General features: G+C 36.8%; 1 protein-coding gene across 3 annotated transcripts; it reads left to right on the top strand.

The window, feature by feature from the left end:
- Window positions 1-125: 125 nt before the first annotated feature.
- Window positions 126-19984, top strand: LOC126033966 (transmembrane protein 180-like). Of its 3 annotated transcripts, none has more exons than XM_049791099.1 (7): window positions 126-204; window positions 3845-4023; window positions 4773-5507; window positions 8449-8603; window positions 10107-10190; window positions 11198-11341; window positions 18863-19984. In XM_049791099.1, exons 1-7 carry the CDS (start codon window positions 126-128, stop codon window positions 18990-18992), a joined length of 1506 nt encoding a protein of 501 aa, XP_049647056.1. In that variant the 3' UTR covers window positions 18993-19984. The 3 variants fall into 3 exon arrangements, with proteins under 3 accessions (XP_049647056.1, XP_049647057.1, XP_049647058.1); XM_049791100.1 differs by having other exon boundaries at window positions 176-1040; XM_049791101.1 differs by lacking the exon at window positions 18863-19984 and adding an exon at window positions 14078-14476 and having other exon boundaries at window positions 176-1040; window positions 11198-11345.
- The last annotated feature ends 4358 nt before the right edge of the window (window positions 19985-24342 follow it).

Genomic DNA, 24342 nt, shown 5'->3' on the forward strand with positions numbered 1-24342 from the left:
CCGTCTCCCCGCGATTCAAACACAACACCCTCACCTCCCCGGCGGGGAGCCAATGGGAAGCCGCCCGCCGGACAGATCGAAAGGAGCCTACGCCAGTCATAAAGCGAACCCGCATCAAGCCGCCAATGAGAGCGAAGAGAAGGTTGGCCCGGGCTAATTGCTCCCCGCCCCGGCAGCCGGCTGCGCAGCCTCCAGTCAGAGGAGGTGGGTTGGTGCCCGTGGAAGGGGGCGGTGGTTGCTGGGGCTCTGAAGGGTTAATGGCGGGGAGCGGTTGCTGTGGGGTATTCCGGTGGGTCTGCGGCGGAGCAGAGCCGGCACAGCCCGGGGTGGGGCAGCGCAGCGCGACTAGGCGTAGGGAGAGCTGCGGCTCCCAGTCGCCCCGTCTCGGGAGCCCCCCGGGAGCGCTGAGGGAACAGCCTGTGAGGAGGGGCTCGGCCCCCGAGCCGCGGCTGCTCACCGGCGTGGCGCCCAGGTGTGGGCCGCCTTCCCCCGCCGCCTCCCGAGCCAGCCTTGGGGCCGGAGTGCGGAAGAGGAGGGGAGACCGTGGCCCGGCTGGAGCCTGCAGCCGTGGCAGCTGCTGTCGCGTCTGGAAGCGGCCGCCTCCGTCCCCGCGTGTCGCTCGGGCGGCCGCCGCTGGCTCTCGCCTCTTTCCCGTACAAGGAAGAGGGAGCCGCGTCCCGTATCTGCGGAGCTGCTGAGGAGAAACTAGCTTGATTTGCCCAGTTTTAACAGACGAGCACCTCCAAACTTCCAGTGCTGCAAGTTTCCAGAGCCCGCTGCCTTCCTCGAGTCGCAGCGTTACAGCGCTTGGGCAGCCATAGCACAGCGGGCTGGGAAGAGTGGCGGCACTCCACCAGTTCCACTTGCCCTCCCTCTCCAAGTGCTCTCCGTTTGCATCTCCCCTTTGCTTCAGCAGCATTCCCTCTTAGTGTTACCCCTCAGGACTAGGAAAGCGTTTATTCTTAGTTGTGTCTTAATGTGGTTCCCGTCATGGAAGAAAGATGAGGAAGAGACTGGTGTCCAACCAGTTTGTCAGGACGGTGAGCATTATGCTGCAGTTTGGGACCCACTAGAGCAGAGCATGATGTCAGCTGGCGTGCTTCAGTCAAAATTTATTACTGCTCAGGAATTCACTTTTCTTCTTTAGACTCATGCTCTAGTTTCTTTTAGCGATTGTCATCCAGCTCTGGGAGAAGTGCAAGTAATGTCATACTGCGCCTCACTTGTTTAAACAGTCTCTTCTTTTGGCTCGCCTGTATTAACACAGTTGTAACCACTAGAAATTTCTGAAACTGACTTGCCTTCTGTGAGTCACAAAGTGTCAACACCTGTGCTTTAGCCTACTCAATGTAAAGGCTGACTTAAGAAGAGGGAGGGGATACTCATCCATGATTTCATTGTAGTACAATTAAAGAGCACATCTTCTGGGAAAGGAAGTGTGGTACCTAAGCTTCTAATTGAACCTATTTCGTAAACAAGGTACAGGGTCAGATGTACCAATTAGTGTAAAGGCTTGTGTCAGATCCTGCGTATTATACTTAGTCATGGCACTAGAGGCCTGTTTGCGCATTGTTAGAAGGTTTTTGTTGAAGAAATTTCAAATTTCTTACTTTCAAATTTTCTGAAGCTGAGGGCACCTCTTTTTTTTTTTATAATTTGTGTGTGGGAAGGAATTGATTCAAACATGATTTGAGAAATGACTGTTAGTTTGCTGGTGCTGTTAGTGTGAAGCACACTTATTCTTGGTGCTCATGGAATTTAAGGGAAAGGAGAGTCTTCCAAGTCTCTATTTGAAAACCTGTGCAGGGGACTCCAGGAAGAAACAGTCACGAAAATCTACCTTTCCAAAAGGCCTAATATCTACTACAAAAATCACTTGAGTATATTTGTGAAGGCTTGAACGTGTACTTTAAAAAAAAAAAAAAGTGACACTTGTCAATAACACACAGTAATGACTTTCACAGTTAGTAATATCAAACTGATTTTTAAAAATAAACATTTCAAATAGGCATCTTTTCAATAACCTTATTCTTCATTTCAAGTTTCTCAGTATAAGTTTGTGAAACCAAACTTGTTACAAAAATGCAAAATTTCATCACCTGAAAATGGAATTGTCTCTATAGCTGTAGCTCTGTGACAAGTGAATTTGAAAATATACATCACAATCATCCTCAAGTATCTAAAAATTCAGTCGTATTCTTACAAATAAATTGGCTTTAGAAAAAAACTTGGTTCAAGTTGTTTGTCAGCTTCATTATTTTTCTCACCTGTAAAGTGAAGTTACCTACTCTTTGCATTTTGTTTCATGTTAGAGCATCTTAAACATATACACAAAAATGCATCCGCATTTTATTTGCTCTTTGAGAGTTCATTTCCTGTGTTGGGGGATGGAAAACTGCTGTTCCATCTTCTGCCTTAGCCAGAACAGACACTTCTCCAGTCCTGACCTGATGCGTGGCTTTTGCCTGGCCCTCGCCTGGCGGTTAGGAAGTTACCATCTTCCCTCACAGGAGCCTGTTTTCAGCCACTTTGTAAAACCACAGGAAGGTTGGAAGCAGCCTTGGGTTTCATTTCCTGTCTCTTTCACGGTCATTTTTATGAGGAGTTCATGGAGCTGCTTATAGATCTGCTTATCAAGCTGAACAAGCAGATATTCAAACTAAGTATTTTGATGGATTTTTGAAAATTGCATATAGGATAAAATTGTTAATACGCAGAAGAGCAAAGTGCGGAGTATTGACAAAAAGCAGGTTGTAAAGCTCTGGAGTTAGTGTGCCATAGTAAGGCTGAAATTTGAACCTGAAGTATCTCCAAATTAATGGCAGACAGCTTCCTTCAAGTAGATGTAAAGATGAATAAAGCCTCAGTTAAAACCAGACACTAGGGAGAAGTATTTTTGTATTGGGCTTATAGAATCAAACGTGGTCGAAGACTACGTTTATGTAGTCATTACTCTGCTTTAAAAGGTAGAGGTTCCCTGGAGCTAGCTGTTTTCATGGGATAGTTGATACCAAACATGCTTAAGTTAATTGCTAGATAGATGGAAAAAGTCAGCATATTAAAAAATTGTTGGCTGAAGATCTGTTTGATACATTAAAGAACTCTATATTCTTGGGCTGAATGTCTTGTTATTTGGACATACTTGAAGTGCTGTACATGTGTTACTTGCTAGATTTTATTTACATCCAGTCTTTTATACAATGAAAATGTTTAAACTATTAAAAGATGTTTTGATTGGTTTATGGTTCCTATTCATATCTCATTAGTTTATTAGGTGAAAGTATTGCTTCCATGGCTTGTTAACAATTAACATTTAAAAATACAAGGACAAAACTTGGTATTTGTTTGAAAGAAATATTTGTCTTAAGTGCATGCTGTATTTGACATTCATAGCAATGGAATACAAAAGGTTACGAACTGAGTCACTTCATTCCTACACAGTCCATAATTTTAATGTAGCTACCAAGAAAGATGTAAAATATATGCAATTACTTTGAACTCTACACCAAGAATTGTGTTTGCAATAGCAGACTTTTATATTGAGGCTGTGCACTGATTAAGAAGGGATTCTTTTAAATTTTTGTCTACCTGTTGCATTGATTTTTAAGCACTGATTATATTTAGATGTCATTGACTTCTTAATATTTTGCATCTATTCAGTTTTGTGCTCAGTGTCTTATAACTCAGTAAAATGTGTTTCTCATTTTAAAAAAAGGAAGTAAGAATGGGGAAATTTTCTGCTAAGAATCCATTTCTACACCTCTGAAACAAGCAAATCTCTGATGTCATTTTAATTTGGAAAATGATTGTACCATGATTCTGTAATTCTTTTTTGCAACTTGAGGAAGAAGAGAGTTGTACTTGTGGAAGATGAAGTTTGTTTTGGGAATTCATCCTAATGCACTGGCATATTCCATGACTACATTAGGTGCTGGAATGATGAACAGTATCTTTAATTTCTACTACGTTAAGCTTTTCTTAAACCGATACAAAATTTCAGAAGTAGCATTTCATCAAGCACAGGTATTGTACAATGGAATATTCTGATTACCAAATTTTGCTAGGTGTCTGTGTTATCATAGAAAAGTCATTTTTTTACTTACAAATTAATTTTGGATGCATTGCAAATAGTTATACAGTAAATTAATTTTAAATGTAGTTAATCCATAAGCAATTGAAAGTACACATAAAGCACATTGTTTACAGTCTTTAGACTAAAAATCTCCAGAATTTAATTGCTGGAAAGATTGTTACCTTTGGTAGCTTGAAGCAGTGTTCTGAACTAATCTTGCACCTCAGCTCCATAGGTATGTTTGACATTAGTGCTTTCCTACAGATTAAGTACTTAACTACTGCATTTATTCTGTAAGTTGTTACCCATGTGAGCAACTCTTGTCATAAATGGTCTCCTGAAAGTAATGGGCCAGCTCATGTTTTGAATTACTTGCTGTGAGAGTAGTATCTGGGCTTTGCAAGATGAAACCCCAGATATATAAGCTTTTGAAAGAGTGAAGTCTTGGAGACAGGGGGTTTTTTCACATGTAGTTGGGCACCTGCCTACTTATTCATCTTGTTTTTCAAAATTACTATAATCCTTTAAGGATTTTGTCTGGAGTCTGTTTTGACCCGAGAAGCTTTCATCTTTCTTTATTCTTTGAATAGAGATTTATTTTAAATAAATATGGTGTGTATTACTTCTGTGTTTGTATAACATCTGCAGAAAAATCACACTAATGATAAATTCTGCTGTGTTTTTTACTTCTTTGTCACAGGTTGTATTTATGATATGGAATGCCATTAATGATCCTCTTTTTGGGTATATTCAAGATAACTCCAAATTTGCGTGCTGCTCGAGACGCCAGTTTTCAATTTTATACGGAGCTCCTTTATATGCATTAGCCTTTTTGCTTCCTTGGTTTCCTTGGAAACATTATGAAGAAGGTGACTGGCTAAGTGGACTTCATCTCATTGTTGCTTTATGTGCTTTTGACGGTTTGCTTACATTTGTGCTTCTAGCACAGTGTGCACTCTTTGCAGAAATTTCTACAAGACATGAAAGTAGGCTTCAGCTTATTAAATATAACCAAGTAGCAACATTAATTGGATCAACAAGCATTCTCTTTTGTGGTCTCATATCAGATAATATGGAAAATTTTGCCTGTTTTCAGGCTTTCGCTGTTTTGGTCGCAGCATTAGCAACAGCTTGTATGTGCTATACAGGCAAATATAGTACTAGTCAATATGAGCAGAGAGAACTTTATACAGAGAATGCTAATCAGGAAAATGGTGATGGAGCTCTCTCGTGGTCCTCGGTAATTTCATTGACCAAACAGATTATGACAGAGAAAAACTTTTTATCTTTTGTAACGATGAACTTCTTCCAAGTCTTCCATCTAGCCTTCTGCAACAATTTTATGATGATCTTTGCGGATAATCTTATTCCTAAGGATGTCCTTTCTTCCTCAATAAGAAGTATCATGTATGGAGCAGGCTTTATTTGTCCTCAGGTAGGCAGTTATACTTTTTTATTTCAAAATATGAACACATGGTGTTTTACTAGTTTTCATTAGTTTAAGTTATCCATTTACATTGTTTGTTGAAAAAACGCTGTATCTGGCATAAGCCATTGGCCATACTGAGAAACAAATCTAGCTCACCAGTGCTCTAAAAGAAAAAAGTACCTCTGTACAGCCTAACCAAATGTAAGGGTGGGGTACTGAGAACAGACAAGCAGGAAGGCTGGTAGAATATCTGTTTACAAGAATGTGAGATGTGAGTATGCAAGGAGTGAATGTTTTGTATCCTACAGGGTTTATAATACCTAAGTATAAAGGAATGAAAAACATGGTCAAGATAAAAAGTTTCTAAAAGCAAAATCGATAGATTTCTGAATTCTTTTCTCCTTGCTTTTGATTTGTAATACATGATGAAAGAATAATCTCCTCTTCAGGAATTTTCTGAGATAAACTGCACAAAACACCAGAAAAATTATTAGGTATTAAAAGCATTGCTGAAATATGTGGTATCTCAGTCATGGGAAGCAAATGAAACTCTAAACGGCTGCTTTTGGAAAATAATAGATTCCCATTTATTTTTTTGTTCACTGTCTTGGTCAGCTACATTTACTGGGTAGAGAGAGACATACTTTCAAGACCCCAGTCAGGAATGGGGGGGAGGAGTAATGAACTGGAAACGAAAAGAGAAAAAGAAACCAAAGGAGTTATGTGTGAGAACAAGAAAAGCAGCAAAAATATGTCCCACAGAATGTAAACATACTTGTCTACAGTGAATAAAAAACCTCTCCTGTTCATTCCCTTCTAACTTCTTTCACTACATATTCTAAAACTTTCACTGTGTTGACTTGTTGGATGATCAAAGTCAGGATACTCAAAATCTGAGTGCTGAGGTGCTGATGGTGTTCAGCATTTCTGAAAATCAGACTGTTCTGTTCATTAAATTGTAATGGTTTTCAGTAAGTAATAAGTAAGAGAAGAAGATACAACTGGAATTCATAGCTCAATTTCAGTTACCATTTTGGCTTTTGCATATGTAACATATAAAACCTAAACATACCTTCTCTATTCCATAACTTCTAAATATCTATCATTTCAACTTTTATCTTTACCAGAGGTTTAATAGTTTTTTTTCTTTCACTCAAACAGTTATCTGATGAACTTTGGAAAGAAACCAGAAACTACAGAAGTTAGGAGAGCTTAAATAATTTTACACTCAATATATAGCAATCACTTTTGTTGATAAAATCAGTGTGACAGTGTGAAACCGACAATCTTTCAGAAAATGCATCTCTCTCTGCTCCCCAGAGACTCTTTGTCTAGAAGGTCACTGAACCATAGAGAGTTTGCTGTGACCTTATTTTTCTCAGGTTTTGTCCCTTTGAGCTCAAGATATAATAAGAGAATTTTCTGGCGGCAATGTCCTGAACTTCACTAACTGGAAAAGCACCCAACCCATGTAAAATAAAGTCGCTTCTTATGAACTGTGCTTCAGTGGCCTGTACTAAACTAGAATTCAGCTTCTGTCTTAGGTTCCTTTTAGTAGTGGGTGTGAAGAATAAAACCTGCCTACAAGGGAAACCTTGTTGCTGAAACATAGGCAAACAAATTTAAATCTCCATCATTAAGTTAGTATTTTTCTTAGAAATATGCAGTCTTAGAAACATGCAGGTAATAAGGAATTTTCTAAATCATAAGTACTTCCTGAGACAGCATTATTTCTCAATTATAGGGAGACAAGGTCATGGTTTTTACAATAACAGGCATTACATAATCCCCTACCATTTCTAATGTAAGCACTTTTCTGCAAAATGCCTGAAAACAGCCAGGGGGATGTTAAGTTTCTTACAACCAGATTTTTTTTCTTATGCCAACTTTCCAGATTTGTTTCACCTCCCTGAGCATTGGTTTAAGTAGAAAACTTGAGCTTCTTTAGAATAGCATTTGCCACAGTAATCTTTGTCTGACTGTAGCATCCTGGTTTTATTCATTATGTTAAAGCATTTAAATGTGGGAACAAATGTACAAGAATTCTTTCCTGTTCGTCATCTGAATGTTACACTGGTCATCTTTGTAACACAGAAGGAAGGAGAAAATGTGTATCTCTATAAAGTATGTGAGTATTTTTTGTGACAGTGATGAGGACCACATACATGTAGACAGTGACATAGGCTCATATAATAAAAACCACAATGCATTAGAAAATGTCCTTTTTAAAGTGGAAAGTGAGGAACAATATAGCAGAGATTAGACTTTGTTCATACTATCATCAGCACTTAATACCATTTTCGTGAGTTTGCCTGCCACTAGCTTCTCACGTGGATTACTGCTGCTAAAATTGGTGGAATTAAAATGCAGCCATACACGTTATCCACTGGCATCTGCCTTTCTCTACTTGCTGGTAAAGCCTCTAACTTGCTTAGATCAGCTGTCTTGGTGAGCTTGCTTTATCAATTTAAGTGTCATGCTTAATTTCTATAAATGTCAGTGAAAATAGTATATTAATGAAAAAAATTGAAAATACTTTTGATCAGCAGTTAAAATTCAAATGGCAAGGTGCTTGGTTTACAGTTAACATACTGCAAAGTTAATTTAAGGGATATCAAACATAAAGATCATGAGCATTAAATAATAGTTAGGCAATGTGCAAAACAGTATTTTCCTCAGGATATAGTAGTTCTGAGCTGGCTAGTTTTGACTGAAAGGAGACCATTCTTACCAGGTAGAGGTAGCATAGAATGAGCCAATAGACAGTTCTCTTTGTTCAATTTGTATTTTTTTTTATTTGGATTGCACTTTTTAGAAAGGGTTGGGATTTTTATTTTCTTTAATGGATAGTAATAATTTATGTCTGGTTTATGCTTTATAGCTCTCCTAATGCTGAGATATTGTACTATATCTTTTCATTGTATATGTGTATATATTATCTTTTCAGTGCCTTGTTCTTCTCAGTCATGCTTCGTTGAAGAAGTTTGGTTATTACAGAATCATCTTGTTTTCCTTTTACTTTGAAGGAGTAGCTGCTGCTGTCATGTTTGTTCTAGGGCCAGAACACTATTATCTGTTGGCATTTTATCTCGCAACAAACATGTAAGTAAATACACTTCACTATTCATAGATAATGGCTTAAATAATTCTAACAGAGTGGACGCTTGCTTTTAATAGCATGAAGACTTTGCCACTGCTTTTATGGTTTTCTTTCTGTTCTGTTTCACTCATCAGAAAAGTTGAAATTCCAGTTACAACTTTTCTCAGCTTTCATTTTATTCAGCTTCAGCTGTTAATTTCTGCTTAAAAAAAAAAAAAAAAAAGCCTTAAATATGAACAGTAATTAAGTTTTGCAGCCACATGCCTCCAGCCACTTATCTGCTCTAACATGAGATTCCATGGAAGCAGAATCTCTTCTCATCCACACAGACACAAAAGATCTCAGTAGTGGAACTTTTTGGAGACTGTTTGCTAGGAAAGCTCAGACCTCATTTTGTATTGTGCGAATGCTTGTTATGTTGCACTGCAAAACAAATATTGGTAAGTCACGTATCTGTTAGGTAACCAATACTGAGTCACATTTTCACTGGTACTGGGTAAGTACGATGCCAAGAAGTAGTATTTTCACAGAAGTAGTATATTATGATACATGGAAAAGTAAAGACTTAAAAGTAAAGACCTGTTTGTATCAGAATATTGTTACAGCAGTTCATTTTTATTTCTTCATTTTCTATTTCATTGCTTGCTTTCTACGTGATCTTTCCTACCCTCCTTTCTTCATATCCCCCCACCCCTCCCCTGTTTTCATTCTTATTTTCAGTATTTCAGTCATTGGCTACTGTAAGACTGAACTGTGTGAACAATAAATTGAATTTCATGACCTGCATAATTAAATGATGAAGATATATTTTGATTTCCCCAGGAAAAAATTCTAAGGTACCTAAAAACTGTATGTTTAAAGTGCTAATTGTTTAAAGCCTCTTGTAAGTAAAAGCTAATCACACCCAAAATTTAATAAGACATAGAAATCATAATATTTGAGTTTAAGATTTCACTTAGCAGTTTGTTAAGAGTCGGCTTTATCTGTGTGTGTGTTTAAATGCATATATATATATATATATATAATGTAAATACCTATCTAGAAATGCATATAAAATCTTTTTACTATTCAAATTCTCCCACTCTGAAGTTTGTCTTCCATGTAGTCTTTACAGTAATGCTTATGTCCTTTTCAGTTTTCAAGAGGAAATTCTCAGTTTCTCTTTCTTCTAAGGTGTTTCTTTTCTCCATGTCATTTTAAATGACATTTACTGATAATCCCAAGTGTTTATGACCTTTTGCACCAGTGTCCAGGAGAAAAAGCAAACCCCCCCCACCTTTTAGGTTTGCATATCGATTTTGAATTCTCAATTAAGAACAGATCTAGTAATGCTTTCAGAACTGCTGTTTAAAAAGATAAATCACTGTGTTTTGAAGAATGTCTCAGCTTTGTGTGTTTGTGGAAATGTCAGTGTTGGGGTGTATGTGTTGGAATGTCAGTTATGATTTCATTATGAAAGTGTATATAAGAACTATGAACATCTTAAATATTTTGTCTTTCTTTAGGGTAATTGTACAAGCTTCATTTAGTTTGTTCAATTTGCCTTTGGCAGATATTGTTGATGCAGATTTAATAAAGCACAAGCGGAGGTATGTCAGTTGTAACTGTTTTTCTTTAAATATGCTTTCTCTTTGCCATGCTACTCTTTCATAAATTAGATTATGTCAAACTAAAGACAGTAAATTATCTTGGATCCTTGACACAGAAGCATTTTTTGTAAGAGCAACTTAGCATAAGTAAAGATAAAAACTTGAATGAAGTTTCCTATGGTTACTTCAGTAGAGTAATTTAAACATATTGTTAGGTCATTTCTAGTTTTAATTATACTACAGTATAAGCCAAGTCCTTCAGTTTTTTGTGGTTTTATTTTTGTTATCTTCAATTGAATTACTTGGTAACCATATACACCTATTGTCATTTATGGAATTTTCTGAATAAGGCCTTTCTAACATGGAAAAGGCATTCAGAAAGCTTTGCCTATGCTACTTAAAGTCCAAATTTCAAAGTCTAACTGGTTATTGTTATCTCACTGAAATAAAAATTGATAAAACCTGCTGTGATGTAGCATATTACAACTCATGGATCTTTTGGATTTTTATCAAAGTGCAGTTAACTTCCTGTTGGTTCCATCAGTGTTTATATAAGTGCAGATTCAATTCTGGTCAGTGTCTTAAAGAACTTGCCCTCAAAGGTGAGAGCTATTGCTTTCATGAAAAAAAAAAAAAAAAAGCCTCCTCTTCTGGCCTCATGCATGTAAAGCCTTAAGTTGTAATTAATTCTCCATGCACTGTTCAGTCTAACTTAACTTCAGTAATTACTCAATGTGCACAAAGTTGAACTTGAGTGCAAGTAATTTCAGAATTGGGGCCAAGCTGTATATATACACCAGAGGTTTATTATGTTTCATTTCCAAAGAAGTTTAAATTTCATTACGATAGCTGATCTGTTTGCTATAATGTGTGAACTATATAAAGCTAAAGATCATGATAGTTAGTATTTGCATATTAACAGGATTTTTAAAATCACTATTGTAATTAATATACTAATAACTTTGTGCGGTGCATTCATTTGGGTTTTTTTCCCCTAATTATTTTAGATCACCACTTTCCTCTATGGTTTTTGGTACTAATGCTTTATTTACCAAGCCTGCCCAATCTTTGGCTCCAATGCTTGTGGTTACAATACTAAATCAATTTGGATATGAGAACCTGAATAATGAAGTTGCTCAACCTGATCCAAGGTGAGTTAAAAAACGATACTTTAAATCATAGGAATTAACATGGAATAATCCTGTAATCTAAAAAGCAAATTAATCTGCAATTAGTTTGCATCAACTGCACTTCAAAAATATGAGTGCTTTAAAAATATTTTCCAGTTGTTTTTTATCTGTGTAGAAATAGAAATATTTTTTAAAGAATAAATCATTTATTACATGAGGATATCTACTTAATTCTGAAAAACAAAAGATACATTTCAGTAGTTGACCATCTCCTGTTCTATTGCAAAAAAAGAAAAAAATGTTTTTTAGATCACCTAATACCTCTTCTTAAGATACATGTTGTCCTGGCTTCTGTGTTTTGTTTATCTCATAAACCTACTTCCTGATAGGGTTGCATTTAAGATGCATTTTTGTTTGAGAAAAAGCAGTATAATCACTGGAGGGAGGGTATTTGCCTCAAGTAGGAGTATAATTTTGGCTTTAATACTACTTACCATTCTAATGCTAATGATTTCATTGCAGTCCCTGGAGACCTTAATACATAGCATAAAGCTGTGGTTGTTAGTTAGCACATTGGAAATGCATGGGTTTTTATAAAAGCAAATGAACAGGGAGTCAGTACACCGAAAGGGTCATAGGCTGTTTAATTATGATCAACAAGAAGAAGTGGCAACATAAGGAATAACTGAAGTCAGGATTAAAAGGCAAAAATCAGTCCTGATTAGGATTTGCTTGCAAGAACAACATGAATATCCTGAGAACTACATAGCTCTCTTAAATTTTGAGTAGAAACCTTAAAAAATACATAGAAGACAATTGTATATGAACTTTTGTGGAGATAGCTCTTGAAGAAGAAAAGACTGGTTATGTGTCACCTAAGGCTGGGAGAATGTTTTGTATTTGAGGAATTTTCTGCAAAAATGTATGAGGAAAAGCATGACATAAAAGGACAACAGGTGGTCTTCAGAAAAGCATCCTGACACAAACAAAGGCGGCTTAAGTTTGAGGCTATGTGTGAGAACACTTCATTTTATTTTAATGCATTCTGTAGATAGCCAGCCAGTAAGATGATGTGAAGAGGACATGAATCTCATTATAATGTCAAATAAGATGAATGATTTTTGCAGAAGAGTGGTAGTTTGAACTGGATGTGGATATGAGAGGGCTGAATATATTCATCTTGATGATTCAGAGAAATTCAGATTTGAAACATAAAAACTAGAGTTCTCATCCCTTTCAATCAGAGAAATGATCCCTTTGTGGATGGATGTTAAATCAGAGTAGTTATAAATCTTTTCTTCTGCAATAAGTAGCCTCTGGACTATAGCAACAATACATTTATTGTATATAGAGTTGAAATACTTCGAATGCTTAATCGCTAAAACCTATATTTTCACTTGAGACATGCTGAAATTTGATTTATTTCACTAGGGCAAGGAACAGCATAAAGGTACAAAGCTGAGATCAGTTAATCAAAAAGCACCTGAAATATACTACGTATTTCTTTTGTCCATCACTTCAAAAATATTTTTTTAAATATGAAGCAGTCTACATGTCTTTTCTGTATATGTATGTGTGAACATGCATGTCCTTCGCTTTGCAAATGGACTACAGTGTGGAAGTACAGTCCACAAAGACCAGACTACTCAAGATTGTTTCTAGGGAGTCAGTTTTCCCATGCCAATATACTCAGACCATTGACTGAGCTAAAATGACTTATACATATTAAAACCCTATCAGCTGATCTCAAATTTCAGCAATAGGCAGACAGCTAAAATACACTTGCCTCAGGACAAGTTGTTTGGGGACAAACAGAAACTAATACAGGTGATTGCTTAAAATATGCTTAAACTGTCTTGAAAAAAAAAGAATTTCACACATGTGAATTATATGTAATGAAGTGTTATGACCCATGCCAATACAATCTCAGCTGTGTCTGTCCTTCCTCTCCAAAGCTGGCAATATCTGTTAAGTATTCTGGAAAGTATTTACTTGATTAGCTGTAGTGGTAGTGAATTGTGAAGATAGCACAGAGGACCCTTATTCTGCATTAACAAAATGTTTGGGCCCTGAATAAGTATGTCCTAAGAGTTTCCAGCAATTTTGTTTACTGGGAGAAGAGAGAAGATGCAGTCCAAAATCATAAACTATTTGCTGAATTCTAAATTATTTATTATTTCTTGAACTGAATGTTAAACCATAGCAACAATAATGGAGCAGCTAATCCTGGAAACCATTTCCAGGCACATTAAGCACAATAAAATCATCAGTAGTAGTAAGCACAGCTTCACCAAGGGGACATGATATGCTTGACCAACTTGATAAACATCTACAAAGAAATGACTAGCCTGGTAGTCAAGGGAAGAGCAGTGGATATTGTCTACCTGAGCTTTAGTAAGGCCTTTGACACTGTCTCCTATAAGATCCTCACAGACAAGCCTTTGGTACATGGGCTGGAGGAGCAGACAGTGAGATGCTTTGAAAACTGGCTGAATGGGCAGGCCCAGAGGGTGGTGATCAGTTGCATGAAGTCTAGTTGGAGGCCAGTAACTAGTAGTGTACCCTAGGGGTCTATACTGGGTCCAGTCCTGTTTAACATCTTCATTAATGATCTGGATGATGGGGCAGGATGTACCCTCAGGAATTTTGGTGATGACACAAAGCTGGGAGGTGTGGCTGATACATCAGAGGGTCATGCTGCCATCCAGAGGGATCTTACCAGGCTGGAAAAATGGATTCTCATGGTTCAACAAGGAGAAGCGTAAAGCCCTGCAAGTGGGGAGGAACAGCTTCATCCACCAGGATATGCTGGGGGCCACCCAGCTGGAAAGCAGCTTGGCAGAAAAGGACCTGGGGGTCCTGGACACCAAACTGAACATGAGCCAGCAGTGTGCTCTTGTGGCAAAGAAGGCAATGGTATCTTGAGGTGCATTAGACAAAAGTATTGCCAGCTAGTCAAAGGAGGCGATCCTTCCCCTCTGCTCAGCGTTGGTGAGGCCACACCTGGAGTACTGTGTCCAGTTCTGGTCTCCTCAGTATAAGAGAAATGTGGATGTACTGGAGAGAACCCAACAAAGGACCACAAAGGTTATTAAGGGACTGGACCATCTCTCCTATGAGGAAAGGCTGAGAGAATTGGGACTGTTCAGCCTGGCAAAGAGAAGGCTCATGGGGTGAACTTAATATATGAAAATACCTTAAGGAAGGGTGCAAAGAGGATGGATTCAGGCTCTTTTCAGTGGTGCCCAGTGACAGGACCAGAGGCAAGGGGCATAAACTGAAACACAAGTTCCCTCTGAACATCAGGAAACATATTTTTACTGTGAGGGTGATTGAGCATTGGAACAGGTTGCTCAGGGAGGTTGTGGACTCTCCATCCTTAGAATACTTGAAAGCCATCTAGACACAGTCCTGGGCAGCTGGCTCTATGTGGCCTGCTTGAGCAGGGGTTTGGAGCAGATGACCCCCAGAGGTCCCTTCCAACCTCAACCATTCCATTATTCTGATTCTGTGAACAAAGTTCCAGTATTTAATGATAGTGAAAAGATGGGTATGTTACAGTTATAGACAGGCAGTTGCTTTTTATATACAGATACCGTCTGTTGCATTAGTTTTCTTCCAGTTATTTCACAGATCCTCTTACAAGGCAAAAGAAACTTAATATGATGTATCTTATTATCTGTGTTTTGTTTTGAGTTTTTTTTGTCTGTTTTGTAGGTTAATATTCTGTGGAGTAAATGGAGAAAAGTATTAGCAGACCATCAGTGGTCTCCTTTTTCAGTAATGTCCAGATGTCTTCCTTATCTTTCCCTCCAGCATCAAAAGTTTGAACATTGATTTTTGTATTCTCAGCAACTTTCCAGGCTTCTGCTGTAGTAAAACACATTTTCCAGCAGTGAGTTTACAGCTGAAAATTATGGAAATAAGCTTTTCTTGTTCACACTGATTTTTGTGTAATATTGTAATTTCATTTCCTCATTCCTCATTTCTTGGTATATTGCTTACTCAAGACCACATGGAATGCTGGAGCTCACAAACTTTCTGGATGACTTCAACTTGCATATAAGAAAAAAAAAAAGGTTGTAGCTTACAGGGGAAGGGTGTGTCTTTTTCTCCCCTATTTCATTTATCTTATACATTTGATAGCATTTTCCTAATAGCATACTGCCTTCAGAATTGGGCTTCATAAATATTCTCTTTGGTGCTCATCTTACACTGTATTAAAAAAATATCTATCCATCAAAAGCTATCTGCTGGGATAAGTCATATATCTTCTGATTCTTATGCCTCCAGCAAAAGGCCTGTAAGATGACACTACCTCACCTATACCTCCTTGTCATTCCAGTGATTACATTTTTGTTCTTCAGCTATGTGATATTATGACTCCTTGACATCCTCCATGATAAGGATATTTCATTATTGCTTCATTAGAGTGCCAAAACTCTTTTAAGAGTGCCAACCAACTATAAGTTGCTGGTTTTTAAGCTTCACCTGTCTTTTGTTGCCATCATATTGTTGAGCAATTCACATGTTGTTCTCTGCCTCAGTGAAGACCACATTCCCAAGCAGCTTATTAGGGCAACTGGCATGTTATGAGTGAAATTCTTATCCTAGAAGACCTTTTGAGACAATAGTTCATCATTGTGTTGGTGGTTTCTCTTACAGTTGTATTCTGCAGAGCACCCAAGCTCATAAGACGGTGAAGAGGTTTTATACAGAGAATAAAATTCTAGAAGAAAGGAAAATTCAGTCCCCTTTTTCTTTCATCAGTGAGGTATCGTCACACTCCGGGTGGATGATTAAGATTCATGAGAAAATGCTTATTGCTGAACAGTCATCCCAGTAATGTATTAGACCAGGCATTCCAGAGACCTAGACTGTCTTTCTCTTCCACTGTACTGAAGCCTTTGAACTGACCATTAACATCACCCAACTTCTTACTTACCAGTACCAGTATTTACTTCTGCCTCGATGTGACTTCTTGGTCACAGTGATGTCTTCTTCCTTAGGAGCAATCCCGCATCTCTTGGTACTTGGTATCATAACTTGGAAGTGTGACTTCTGCTATGAATAGTGTATCTCTCTTCCAGAAGTCGTCTTGCCTTTTGATGTAACCTTTTTCACACCTGAGGTTGGCCTATCTATTGTACACAGTTCCACATTTGTTACACATGATTCTATATACATTAATATACACATTATACCACATTCTTAGGGAATGTGGTCACTACATATCAGTTAAGCATTCTGTAGTGGAAGCTAGCTTAAGTATTTTTTTTAATATCCTTAAAATTTGAGCAATAGGTTGCAGAATGGAGTGGTCCTGGTTTTTTGTTTGTTTGTTTGTTTTCTTTTGGTCCATCATCATAGCAAAGCATTACCTGCCCCATATGGCTTGGGGTTTTTTTTGTTTGGTTTGGGGTTTGTTTTGTTTTGTTTTCGTTTGGGTTTAGTTTGGGGTTTTTTTCGCTATGGAAAAGATACTTAGTTTAAAAACTCCCTCTTCTGGAGAGCCACTGCAACTACAGCCAAGTTCTCTTGAATGTGCTTTTCAAATTGGTTCTTCAGAATGAAGTTATTTGACAGCAACCCTTCATTATTTATTGGAGGCACTTTAAACTGTCAATGCTTTCATATTGAATAACTGGACTACATCACATTCTATTCAGAGTGATATTAGGGCTGTTTAGTGGAAGATTGTATGTTTTATTCGTGCGTGTGCAAAAAATGTAGACATGGAACTCTTGATTTATCCCAGTCCCTTAATGAAATATTTCCCCATTCCTTGTTCTGTGTACTATAGATATTTTTCATAATTCCTGCAGTAACGTAAGGTTTTACAGTACAATAGGTAATACTGTTTTTTTAAACTAATATTGTTCCAGTGAAACTGAATCAGGATTGCACCAATGTGAGTGATTTGGCAGATGTTCTTTCTTTTTTTGCCCCTCCTGAAGTCTATGTATAAAGACAGAATAATTTTAGTACTGAAACCTACAATCCTCTTTAGTGCGCAAACAGGCCAAGTACAAACCCCAACATTCTGTTAACTGTGTCTTAGTCCTCTTTTTATCTTTAGATAGGTAAGTGATTTGTCTGTGGCCTCCCTGCTGACACTGCTTACAGTTAACTGTTGGCAGTTGTGATGGTGATGTGCATGATGTGGACCCTTGTTTACTTGTAGGTGGACTGAAAATGCAATTGAATAACAGGCCAGTAAACCATGTCCAAATGGTAAGTTATTGTCACTGCCAATAAACATTGGCTATGGACCAGTGACCTGCTAGTGAACACTTCCAGTCTTAAATGCAATTTTCCAAGAGATTAAGTAATTCACTTGTAAGCCTGTGGTTTTTTGTTTTCTTATGTAGCATTAGCACGTACATTGAGATAAACTGTGGTTGTTGTATGAGTGTATGTATGTACTAAGGAATAAATCTGGGCAAGCATTTTTTCTGTTAAATGCAGTGAAATGTGAGTTGATTCTTTTATGATTCAGAGAAACTCTTAAGTTTTATTCAAAAGCCTGCTCAAGTTTTTTTCACAGATTTCAGGGTTTTTTTGGATTATGTCCATAGCTGTTCTGAGTCTCCTATCTCATCCCTGAATGCTAAGGAAAAAAACCAGAAAATAACATAAACTGCCTCATGGAGAGAAAGTTCATTTGGGGGCTGTTTCTTAGCTTGAGTTGACTTTCCTGATATTTAAGTAATTAGAATCCAATAATTGACAGAATGCCAGCAGATAATGATTCTAAAATTTAACTCCTATATTTTCTTTTTTGATTCATATTTGTTGATGCTTTTATCTCTGATTCCTTGGAGAAGATTTAGATGAGGAAATACCATGCATCCATAAGAATAAATAAGAACGAGTGTTACTTTCACATGTATTCTTTTTATATTTTATATTACCTTGTAATCACTGATTTAAAAACAAAACTAAATAAGGCTTGATACTTCAAACAGTCCTTTACACCATACATTAATTTTGTGCATTAATCATGACTTCCATCTAGCACTCAGCAATTATAACAACACACTATGTGGATAGCTAGTAGCACAAATTTTAACTTAAATAAAGTCATTTCATATTGAAATATTTGCTTCCATTTTCTGCTTTTCTTTCTCTTCCAGATTTTTCAGTCTTACTACACATTTTCAGATGCTCCATTCTATAATTGGATTGTATTGCTTAAATTGATTTCTGTATTACATAATACAGATGTGTACTAAAGTAGCGAACAGGGTTTCTTAGGTTGCCTATAGTGTATTAAAATTAACCCTTTGTGTGCTAATTATCTGATTTCCTCCCAGCTATTATGAAAGGTGCAAACAACACAAAATACATATTTGTATGTATATTAGAAAATATAATTGAAGTACATTTGATATCTGAGATATTTATATTTCTTTTATTTAGAATTGATTGTACACAGTAATGTGTATAAAATGTGAATGGTTTAAAAATAATTTGTTCTGAATTGGCCATGAAAGTTACTCTTCTTCATCTTGAAAGCTGTGTTTTCATCTTTTTCACCAGTTTGTTTTTAGGTCTTCACGATGCCATGTTCTATTTGATCTGTCTGGTTCCACTTTGCATTGCAGTCATACAGATCCTGACGTGGACTCCCTTTTCAATCCAGAATAGTCATATGATAGCTGTACACTAAATATGGAACAGCTGGTCAGTAAATCTGCTGAACTGTACCACAAAAGAGGTAGTATGTTTTAAATACGAAAAAGCAAAACTGCATTAAATGGACTATTAGACCAAACACAGTTTGAGCTGTTTCAATAAAGTTGCATTCTTCAGTCTATATAGACTATAACAAAGATCACATTCAGCCTTAATGTTGAGCCTACACATTTTTGTGTAGTTCAGTTGTTTGCATTTAATGGGCTTTATCCTTAATTACTAAATAAAGTCATTTCTGGTATATACTGGTCACTGTTAACTCCTTTGAAGAATGGATACGGCAGATCAGGTAAAGGAATCCCAACACAGCACCTGAAATTCAAGGGAACTCTATTTTCTTAACCTTACTGAACAATGGTGGATTAATTTCGCTATACTGACAAAATGGCAGATCTCTGAAGTTAATCTGGAAGACCCTGGTGGACATCCCTCGTGGATGGCAGAGTGATGAAGAGAAAGATTTAGATGGTGTCTAGCTGACCAGTATCAAGACAAATCCAACAGCTACCACAGGAAGAGGCAAGAGTAATTAACTACCCTGTAAAAGTCTGTGTAAGGCTGAAGAAGATTAAAATGCTGTTCAGTGAAGTGTTGCTGGATATGGAAAAAGCTACATAGGTCCTCACTGGCTTTCCAAATGTCTCTAGTTGGTGGTAGGTGGATGCAGTTTTCTGGCTTTAAATGGGAAAATTATTTTGAAGGTAGCAGATTGTTAGTACTTCATACCAAATGTCATTGTAGCAAGAAAAACATTAGCGTTATGGATGTAGTAGTGTTCAGTTCGTTGGACGAATCTAAGCACACACATATTGAATCAAACTCTAGCTGCTTAGTACTGTTACATTGGTAAACTCATTTATGTGCTGACAGTTGAAGTTAATTTCTGATTAATCAAGTTGAAGTTAGTTAATTTCCGATTAATACTTGCCAAAATCTTTTCGGTTAAGATTTTAAATGGATCCTGTGATTTTTATAAAATAAAGGGGTTTTGACAAAATTTCAGAAACATTGAATCCTCTCTATTTCACACTTAGTAATGATAAGATACATTAGCATGTTTACAATACTGCTGTTAAATAAATATTCTTTTTCCTCCAATATATCCAGCATGTAATTGTGTAATGGTAGATAGCTTAAGTATAATATAATCACTACATTTTTGTTCTTTGTTTTGCCTGGGCAAACATAATTTTAGAAGCACCTTTCTTACAGAGTGCCAGTTACTTGAAAGTACAAGAAGATGCATTGTATGTATCCCGATTTTAAAGTGCTGACTCAGCTCATTTCTAAGGCTCTACGTTTATCATGATAGGTAACTTGGAAAAGAAGGGACTGTAAGAAGTTGCCTTGCATTTTGGTGGACACTAGCATAATTTAATGAAGAGGTTTGAGATTTGAAATACCAGTGTTGAAAAAAATAGTCTTTTGTGCCTCAGTTTCTAATTTTGCAGAGTAGAAACAACGTTGTTTCCTTGGCTTTTTTGAAGTGCGAAGTGCTTTCAAAGCGCTTTCAAAGTGATGAGTGAAAAAGTGGGATACCATTGTTAAATATTTAGAAATCCAAATGAACCCTTTGATAGGAATATGAAGATTTATGTTAAAATGTAAGAAGCCAGAAGTGTGATGAAGTTTTAAGTTGTGTTATCTGGTTTTTATCTCTGTCTTGTCAGAGATACCATTATTCATTTGCATTGTACATGCTAATAGCATTATGTACACATACTAGTGTCACTTTTATTTACATATCCAAAGAATATTTACACAAATACCAGAGCAGATATGGACTGTGTGTTTAGATTCTGAATTTTAAAAGATTTACTGCATTGTATGTATGAATTTTGTGCCTGAAAGGCAGAAGGAGCAAAACGCGAAGGACAGAAATCTGAAGGAATTTAGGTTAATGTAATCTTTGATTCATTATATGAAACAGTCTTCTCCCTGGCAATTCCTTTAAAATGGTAATAAATAACTTAAAATAGTTTTTTCTTTACTGTTTCTATATTTCCTGAATTTCATATCTTCATCCTATCCTCATAGAATATATATTTTGGTAGGTGAAAATGTTACTGTTCTACAAACAGGGTTTCTTAGATGACTGTGTTCATTACTTAGTTCTAATATGTTATTAGAACTAGTGTACAACTGGGAGAGTGCTGTGCTATACAACAGGAAAACTAGTAAGTGTTTTTAAGAGTCAAAATTATAGCAAGAATTCTTTGAAATGATCAGAATTATTTTTTCTGGAAAATGTTTGGTAAAGCTACCATTTTATTTGCTGAAATAAGAAAGGAGTAAGGGGTGATACGACTGAAGGCACAGTTTGAATAGCCTCTATAAACTACTGCACAGAATTAAGATAGGAAAAGTAAATAGTAAAAGGTTTCTAAGCAAGACAGCCTTACGATATGAGAGATTAACTGTGTAGAATAAACTAGTTTAGAAAACAAATCTGAGAAATACAAATTATTTAATATGTAAAATATTAATAATTTTGCAAATTTCTTATTTATTATTCTCTAATTTGTCTGTCCTATTTCTCTTGCTATAAGGGCAATAGTCAATCCAAAAGAGGACTGGAAAACTGCTTTAAATTCAGGTGGTAGTCTTATTACAAGAATAGAAGGTTGGTAGTATGTTCTGATTGACATCGCTTATTCTCCATTTCTCTGTCACCCACTAAACTTTGTTATCCTCTGCTAAACCCACATGATTGTTCCTGGCCATGAATCAAGTAATGGATGATCAAAGGCAAAGAGTTTTGTGTCTTGCAACAGCTGGTTTGTCTGCTTTCTCTCCTTATTAGCCAATAGTATCTGAGCTTGAACTCCTCCTGCTGGAAAAATGCCCCAACTTAATCTTGGGGCATAATTTAAGAGTATCTAAAATAGTCTCATAACTGATAAAGAGGATTTAAATGTGTATAATATAATATATGAAATGCTGTGATAACTTCAGAGAATGAGAAATTTGGTGCTTGAATCCCATTCTTAGAGTTCTCTATAAATTCTGAGAATTTGGATCTTAATACACTGAATTAATTTTATTTATTGAAAATCAATAGGTAAAAGTGTCTACTAGATTTAAAAGGATGTTATCTAATAGACACTACAGAATGTTAGTCTAATATAGCAGTAATATAATATACGGTTAGTGATAAAGTGAAAACATTGAATAAATGACAACCTAGCATATTTAAAGTAGAAAACAATTAGATTTATGTTTTGTGGAGCTTAGAGGCCTGCCCCTGTTCTTGTCTTGTACAAAATGACCTTCCCAGTCTCCTGCTGTGCTGATTTTGGAACTGCTCAGTAATTCACGAATATACTATGTTGACATGGCTAGTAGGATGTTTACATTTGAATAGGGTTGTACAGCTTAATGGGTGCTGTCAGGAAAGACAAGCAGGAAGGGGAAGGAACTGTTAAGATAAGCCACATCTTCACAAATACTTCTGAGCTCTTTACAGAATTAAGCCAGCTCAGGAAAAAGCTCAGTAGTACATGCAGTCAAAAGAATTCTAGCTGGTTTTGTAAAGGAACATACAACTGAGACTGGGGGGAGTTGTCTTAGAGAGCAGGACAAAACCCACAACTGGGCTTCCTGAGTTACCTTTGGGGGAGAGGATTTTAGATAGATTCCTATGTATGTTTATCTTAAAGACCTCCTTCTGGTAATCGCTTTCTTACTATTGTTTAAATAATAGAAGGGAAAGTTGTTTAATTACTGTACTTGATCAGGAAAATAGCAGATTTACATCTTAGAATACCTGAGGTTGTGCAGCCAGCCCTGTCACTGTGAGTCCTGCTCCATAAGACCAGGCTCCTTGTGATCACCACAAAGCAAATGCAGGCTGTGTTAAAACCTTTGGGTATGTTTTGGACCTTTGGGACTCTAGGTATTCAATCGATCATAGAAATTTTCCATCAAGAGAAAGAAGAAACACTATCTAAATAGTTGAGGAGAAAGTAGAAAAAAAAAAAGTGATTCCTTTTTTCTGGAAATCCTCTCCCAGCACACTAATTGCTTTGAATGACGTATGCATACACTTATACAATAAATAGTTTTCTGACACAGTCCAGCAATTGGTTACAATTCCACCAGCCTGTATGCAAATGACAATATATCAAAATTATTACCTAAATATGCATGAGTAGTGTGTTCTTTATAGTCTGTCAAGAGAAAAATATGCTTTGTATACAACTACTGCAGCAGAATACCAATGACAAATGTAACATTGGGTAGGAACTTTGAAAAATCTCATTAAAACATACCCAGGTTGTATACTAACAATGCAAAGACAAAAGCTAGCCTGTTTCTTAATTTATCTGGTATGCAATTCATTATCTGTATTTTACATGTGATAAAATTAAGCTATGTTTCCCTGTGAACATCATGTAACTAACCCGAAGCAATTTTATTTATTGGTTTACACATTGTGAGCAGATGTCTGTTTAAAAAGCAGAAAATTTAGCTTTTGTCATTTTGGATTTTGATTATAAAGTTGTTTTATTCCTGGAGGGAAAAAATAAGCTAATCTGTCTTTACAAACAACACCACACATACAAAGGAGAGTCCTAATCCCAAACCAAATAAAAAGAAATAGACCAAAAAGGCATCTTAGCTCATCTAGCTATTGGAGAAAAAAAAAAAATCATCATGTGGAAAACTGTCTAAAGCTCTCATGTCAAAAACTTTCCTCAAGGAGGTTAAACATCAGTGAAAATGAACTGAACAGAAAAATCCTCTGGCAATATTCTGTTGTTGCTCTGGTTTTGCTGATTTCCCAGGATAAACAAGGTTGGATGTGATTAGTGCTTGATCAGAGGATCTTCCAGGTAGAAGCCAGGATCCTGCGGTGGTCTGACTTCCAGTGTCATCCTTACCAGGAAATTAAGGGGCTAGACTCCAGCCTTTCAAATCTGATCAAAAGGAAAGATACTGATTGCTTGTGGTTGTTAAGAAACATCTTTCTGAGATTGGAGACGATAGCCCTGATGCCATACTCAGATGGAATTTGATTAATGAGATAGGCTTTGTCTAGATTTTCAGTTTCAGTTGTACACAATATTCCTTACTTTCTATGCTATTACCACAAATAACGTATGTTTATTAGAGTGTGAGAAAAGTGGTGCCTAACCCAAACCCACTGTAACTACGGCTTTTGTTCTAGCAAAGGCGTATGCTACTGTATGAAAAGCCAGAAGATGTTCATGCAGCTTGACCTGTCGCAGATTAAAATGCTCTGATAAGCACTGTCTGTTCTAGGCTAGCGTTCCTCTGTAGGGTATTAGTTGCACTAAGGATACATTTTTATCCGCTAGTCT

Source organism: Accipiter gentilis, chromosome 33 (genome assembly GCF_929443795.1).
Source record: "Accipiter gentilis chromosome 33, bAccGen1.1, whole genome shotgun sequence".
NCBI lineage: Eukaryota > Metazoa > Chordata > Aves > Accipitriformes > Accipitridae > Astur > Astur gentilis.

Coding starts and splice junctions, on each gene's coding strand:
- LOC126033966 (XM_049791099.1), top strand. CDS start 126: ATGAGAGCGAAGAGAAGGTTGGCCCGGGCTAATTGCTCCCCGCCCCGG. Junction 5,508..8,448: donor CAGGCTTTATTTGTCCTCAG/GTAGGCAGTTAT, acceptor TTATCTTTTCAG/TGCCTTGTTCTTCTCAGTCA. Junction 10,191..11,197: donor TTAATAAAGCACAAGCGGAG/GTATGTCAGTTG, acceptor TAATTATTTTAG/ATCACCACTTTCCTCTATGG.